The sequence below is a fragment of the Atta colombica genome, unplaced genomic scaffold (genome assembly GCF_001594045.1).
Source record: "Atta colombica isolate Treedump-2 unplaced genomic scaffold, Acol1.0 scaffold277, whole genome shotgun sequence".
Taxonomy (NCBI): Eukaryota; Metazoa; Arthropoda; class Insecta; order Hymenoptera; family Formicidae; genus Atta; species Atta colombica.
The window spans coordinates 1,693,961-1,700,924 of NW_017259378.1; the positions used below are offsets into that span (position 1 = coordinate 1,693,961).

Here is a 6,964-nt window from a genome sequence, read left to right on the forward strand (position 1 = left end):
TAAGGTTTGACCCATCGAGAAAGCTTGCATTTGGTTCTTCCGGGCTTGCACCATCCACTCACCCTAACATAGTGCGACGACTCGACGATGTTGGTGATGTCTCTCTTCGGGTAAGCCTGAAAAAAAAAAATTAGACGCAGATTAGGAACCCTGTAAATACCGCACACTGTAAATACCGCATTAGCAAGTGGTTCGACCAACCTGCAATCGTGCGCTCAGAAGTAATTATCGAATATACATGCATACTCGGCGAACCTATTATTATCACGAACGAGCGACTGTTTAATCTCCGTTTAAGAGGCCGCAAAAACACACGTCCTTACTCCACGAACCATTTCGCGACGTGATATTCGCGATTGTGCGAATTAAATCTAATGAGATTCAGGTGGTGTGACGTTAGTTTCAACAACGATAAGGTAATTGAACTAAAATATGTATATTTTTTTATAATCCATTCTCGAAATCAACATTAAGGATTTACTTTATTTATTACTTTATATTACTTTATTTATTAAAGTTGCTTAACATTTTTTCTTATGTATATATTAGAATAAACAAAAATACAATAAAATAGAGAAAATACAAATAGAGTCGTGATGATTATAATTGTGATAAACTTAATTTAAATTGAAGAATTGTAAAATCTTAATTAAAAAATTTAAATTTAAATTTAAGACTTTGTAAGAATTTCTCTTCACTTATTTTGTAATGAGCAATTTAAAAGGGGATTCAAATAACTGGATTTCTTCGGAAACTCCTCTTTTTTAATCTTTTTATGAAGGATTAAACGAAAATATTCGCGAATTATCAACGAGGAAAGATTAGATGGTACGTGAATATCGTACTTATAGCAAGCTTTTACGTATTAACGCGAAAAAATTTAAGCAAAGTACAATTGCGACGCAACGATTGTGGACCGATGCAATCTCGCAATAAAGTCATCGGCGAAGATTAACATTATTTTCACGGTGGAATGGCGGGAAAGGTAACGAACCGCGTAATTCTGTGTTTTGTCGCGACTGAAGCGCGTCAACGAAGGGATGAAAATTCAATTTACGCGGCTCCGGAAGATTATAAACGACTTAATCCTGCCTACAGGGCAACGGCAGCATCGCTACGCTGGGCGCGATGTTAAATAATACGCCCAGCCTTAATTAATAATTCGTTCGCGAGTGGCCCGATTTTCTCTCTAAACAATCGCCGAGTCGAGAAGGAAGATTCAAGAGAGGTTTAGTCTCGATTCCCTGATTTCGTTTAATAACTTAAACATCGATTCGAATAATTTATATTTTGATGTTTCCCAAACAAGAGCGGGGCAGCGATTTTTATAATCAGTATCCAACGCCCGAGGCAACAATATCTAAATATTACTAATGGATTTTTATTATAGATAAATACAAGATTTACAAAATATCATATTAGATTTTGGAAAAAATATTATACGTAGAGAAAGGGAGAGAGAGAGAGAGGGAGAGAGAGAGAGAGAGAGAGAGAGAGAGAGAGAGAGAAATCACAAAACTACATAATTAACAAAAAACTTGAAAAATAGAAAATTCGAATTCTAGCACAGTCATTATCGTACGATCGTACGTTTATGTTTGTTTCAATTTATTATAGAACAATGTGGGATTGCAGAGCCCTACTTTCCAAAAACTGTTTAAAGATCGTTGCTCAATATTGTAATGTTTCTGTCAATATAATTATATATCCTATGTATATATTTAAATACGATATCATTTATGTCCCACATCATCTAAAGTATGAAAGTTGATATAACAATATGAATAGATCGTGCAGCATATCAACGACATTGATCCTTCATCTCCTTGATTCGCATTCCTTAACTTATTCCTTTATATTTTTTTATATTGTTATATCAACCTTTACTCTAGAGAGAATCGAACGTAAATATCTCGTATTCAAAAATATGAACAATTACTTATATACATTTTATCCCAAGAGCTTTCATTTGGGGACTATATTCATTTGAGGATAATTTTTAAAAGGTAGGGCTTTGCACTCCCCCACATTGCATTGTCCTATTAACAGATTGAAACAAATACAAATTATACTGACGAATGAACTTGTCTTTTCATGTTCATGTATGAGCAAATATGAGTACGCCGAACTGCTCACTTATCTCTGTCTCATATACACAGTGAATTGTGTGAACGTGCCGCATATAAGTAGGATGGAGAATGTTATTATCCAATAATTCATAAGGTACTTTTGCCGCGCTCTATTAAGGATTCGGAATGTAAATTGTTTATGATACGTCGTTATCCATCATTAATTCTTCTTATCAATCTTTTTCAATACAAATAAGCTACCTCGTTTAACACCCAACAAAAATGTGAAAAGATCAAGTATTTCTCTATGCAAGTAACAACGATAAATAAGTGCATTGATGAAAGATAAAAAACAGAACCTTGCTGATTTCGAAACTATAAGATTTTTGCGAAATTAAAGTCAATCGTAATAATTTTCTAAGTCGGCAGGACTTTTGATTCTAGCTTATGTAATCGAAACTATACGATGGCTCGTTAATGTTTTTTTTAAAAACTTCAAACAATCTCGCTGGCAAAATATTTACGTGTGTTCCTCGCAGGATGGAGGAAAAGATGCAAAGAGGAGAACTAGAAAGTTTGATGGTAATAGAAAAATGTCAAGGATCTATTTTTAATGTCTATATATAACTTTTATAATCGACTACATATAATATGCCTAACGCCGATCACCGACATTATTATACGTATGAAAGAATTTAATGGTTGCATGATCTTATAGACTTTTTTCCTACCTTCTTACAATACTCCAGAATCTCCAGCTTGTCCGTCATACAACTCTTCTTATCGGTCGAGGAAACCCATCGACCCTGCTCTCCCATATGTTGAGCAAGGTATACATCGCCAGGTTCACACAAGGTAGCGACCTTCGTTGAGGAAAGATACAATCATTAAAGCGTTAGCTTCCAAGCGGAAAACACATTTGGCTCAGTTAACAACTTCATCAAAGTTTCGCTTTTCAGGAAGCCAATCGTCTTAATTAACAGATCAGTTCTTGTTTCTCGACAAACAGATATCATAATGACCAATGTCTGGCAAACGAAGACATGCTTTATTTCGAAATGCATATTTTTTTCACTGGCATATATTCTTTACAATACGAAAATATTTTAAATATTCTTACAGAGATTTACTTTTAACAATGTGTTATATCTAAATCTTTAACAAATTTAATTAAAAACAATCTACATTCAATAATTTAATTAAATAGATATGATATTTTTGATTGAACGAAAAATAACAAGGTATCGTGAAAGAGGAATTTGCGTGAAGCGTATAATTTTGCAGTATTTTCATTGAAACGAGAATAGGGTTAGACCAAAGTCTCTCATGGTACTCACCTGAGGCTCTGATCTTCCGCCAGCTGGTGCCAATTCAAGCCTCTCCGACACCGCCTGCAACACAAAGTGAGAGAGAGAATATTTGAAAGCGGCTGCATCAGACTGTATGTAGACGAGAGGAATGGAAACGAGGTGGTTAAAACGTTTTCTGCCCCGATAAACGACGATACCTACTCGCGTAAATTTAAATCTTTGACGGGCAGAATGCATCAAGTAGTTTATTCGTTTTTTTTTTTACGGAACTGCCTGATTTAGAAGAAAAAAATTCTTGGCTTCGTTTACAAAAAGAAAATGTATTTAACGAATGAAAGCGCAGCTAAAGATGCAAACAGACAACTGAATGCATTATTCCTACAACATGACTGAGTACAAAATATATATTTTTCCTTTGATATAAATAAACGTATATTTTCCTTTCCCATTAAACGTAAACTTTCTTGCCAGGTAACATAGTGAACTTATCGACCATTATACAGTAAATATTTTATTTATAAGATAGGTCACGTATTCATAAACGTAAATGTAAAACGTTATTTTCTTTGAAAAAGAAGAGGAGAACAAAAATCATTTGAACGATTAATAAATTATTAAAAAAAAATACACACAAGGATGTTCTAAAATTTTTCCAATTAACAATAATATTGAATTTTTTCAGATTTAGACATATTTACAAATTTACATTACTTTTTATATTTCACTTTTATCTTGCATTTATTTAATAAATGGTTTATTATTCGGAATTTTATATAATGCTATTTCGGCAAGACTAATTCAATTTTGCAGACAAATATGTTACTTTGAAAAGACAAAAATGAATGCTGACTAGTCTAAAATATGCTAAAGATGACGATAAACTCACTCATTCAATAAACTCAAATTTTCATTCAATCAATAATATAGTCTATAATTTTATCTAATCATTTAAACGTCAACATTTTCGCAGCGAAAACCTCGTAATGAGAACATTTCATTTCATCATGCCAAGCAGGTAAAAGCTTTAATACAGAGCTTACGTATATAAAAATATAACACATCTCTTCTACATTTTAAGTATATTTTTTTAAGTATATTTTTGTACATAAAAAATATCTTTAAATCCCAATGTTAATTTTCAAGATGTTTTAATAACTTCGGTCTTTATTAAAATGTTTCCATTTCCAATTGTTCAAAAAAAAAATTATTTGCTTAGTAATATTTCACATTTAAGAAAAAGTAAACTGTATATTGATGAGAAAGTCGATTATTAAATTCGAGATAAAACAAAGATTCCCGCGTCACTTAAGAAGAGACATTGACAGATGACAAGAGAATTAAAAAACTGTGTGGTTTCTCTGATTTATTTGTTTTGTCTATTTTTACTAATAATTATTCTCGATCTTATTTTCTTAGTCTTTTCTTAGTCTTAAGAATTAAAAAAATAAAGAGTAAATTAAACAAAGATTAAAATTAATTTACATGTAGAAATAAACATCAAGGACGAAATGAGACGTGTAAATGTTAATTATGTCAACTTTGCGGCAACAAGCAGGAAGTCATCAAGAAGAAAAGTCCAGTAGTATAATTACATCGTTCCATAATACTCAAATGAGTAATTACATCATTCGATAACGTCCAACGATAATTACAGACAAGATCTTCTATTAATACGAGTACATCAAGACATCAAGGAGGCACAGTGATACTCGCGGACAGTTAACCGTTCATTTACCGCCGCGAAGAGCATATTAATTTCATTATATCCGGTGTCGCGATATATCATTTCCAACAGTGATTCGAATGAAATAATTATTATAAGATCTCATAAAACCGCATCGGAAGGAGCTATAACTTCACGCCACGACGTATAAAAATTCAAGGCTCGTGCATTACAATCATATACCAGCAAATTACTGCAACAGTAATATTTGCTAGAAATAGACCCTATTTTGCTTTAACATTCAAATTAAATAAATTTGCTTTAATAACGGATTCTGCGAACAAATTTATTCAGCAAGATTTTTCAATACATAAACCACGTTTCGCTATAATATCAAATAATTTGCTATGCAAGTAACAAAGTTCGATTATTTTCACATCGGATATGCAACAGCAGCCACAGTAATAAAGTTCTCATTTTTCGTACAAGTAATTTCTTCTCGATACTTCCTGATCGTTTTCAATTTCCTTGATTATCCCTGTAAGGATCCTTCTCAGGAGTCTTTTCCAGATTCGTAGCTGATAATGAGCGATAATCGCGTAAGATAATCTGATTAAAATTACTTATGTGCTCCGATCTATTTCATCGACAAGGTCGTGTGTGAGTCGTATCGAATATCTCGGGCAGATATCGAATTTCTCGAGGGAATATATCATTGTATCTACCATTGACGTATCTACTTGTTTTGATCGTAACGACGCCTCCTCACGCTTGTAGTACACCTGGAAAATACCGGCATGCACCACGCATGCCGCAACCATAAGTGAGATCACGCTTCGGGATTGGCATGTCGCTGTGGAAAATATCGGCTCCATTCAAATAAAAATCGCTTTGCGTGGATTTACGACGACACGAGGAAACTATAACTGGCAACGTCACACCCGAAAATGACAAATCGTGAATAGTTAAATATTAATTTTCCGTAAAGTATACCAGAGATATGAAAAATATATGAAAGATATTATTAAAGGATTTTTATTTTTTTTAGATAGGTACAAGACAATTACATAATATCGTGTTAGACTTTGGGAAAAGTATTCACGGATAGAGAAGAGAAGAGAAAGAAAGAGAGAGAGAGAGAGAGAGAGAGAGAGAGAGATATTACAAAACTATATAATTAACAAAAAAACTTGAAAACTAGAAAACTCGAGTCCATTAGCTTAATCATTATCGTATGGTCATTTATATTTGTTTCAATTTATTATAGAGCAATATAGGATTGCAAAGCCCTACTTTTCAAAAATTGTTTGAAGAAAATCATTGCTCAACATTGCAATGCTTCTATCAGTATAATTGTATATTTCTATGTAATTTTAATTTATATTTTTAAATACGAGAGATTATTTATGTCCTATACCAACTAGAGTATGAAAATTAACATAACAATATGATTGAATGGATCTTGAGGCATATTAACGACACTCCTTGATTTTTCACTTGAGTATTCCTAACTTCGCTTTTTCATTTACGTTCTTTTACATCATGCCAACTTCCATGCTCTAGAGGGAGTCGGATGTAAATAATCTCTTGTATTAAAAAATATGAGCAATTACCTATATAAGTAATTGACAAAAACATTTTCCTACGCATCTTGTTAATTTTTTGGGATTTTCTGTTCAATTTTTTGAAAGAGAGATATAGGGTTTTTTACATTGCCCTACCAATAAATTGAACAAACACAAATTACACTGAATAAAATTTCACTTTTCTTAGCCGATAATTGACTTTTTCATTTCTCAAGATTTCATTTTCTTATATATTGTTATATTAAACAGAGATAGAGAAATTAATTATATATTATATTATTTGAGAAAAATTATATGAGCAAAACAATTAACACCAATTCTTACAGATATATGATG

General features: G+C 32.4%; 1 protein-coding gene across 3 annotated transcripts in view; it reads right to left on the reverse strand.

Moving 5' to 3' along the window:
- The window catches only part of LOC108689830 (beta-amyloid-like protein), a 50,224-nt gene that overhangs the window by 14,861 nt on the left and 28,399 nt on the right, over positions 1 to 6,964 (reverse strand). For all 3 annotated transcript variants that reach the window (XM_018196771.1, XM_018196770.1, XM_018196772.1), the window contains exons 2-4: positions 3,407 to 3,460; positions 2,801 to 2,932; positions 3 to 116 (exon numbers count right to left, since the gene is read on the reverse strand). In XM_018196771.1, coding sequence (XP_018052260.1) covers positions 3 to 116; positions 2,801 to 2,932; positions 3,407 to 3,460 — 300 coding nt within the window. The remainder of the gene's footprint in view (positions 1 to 2; positions 117 to 2,800; positions 2,933 to 3,406; positions 3,461 to 6,964) is intronic.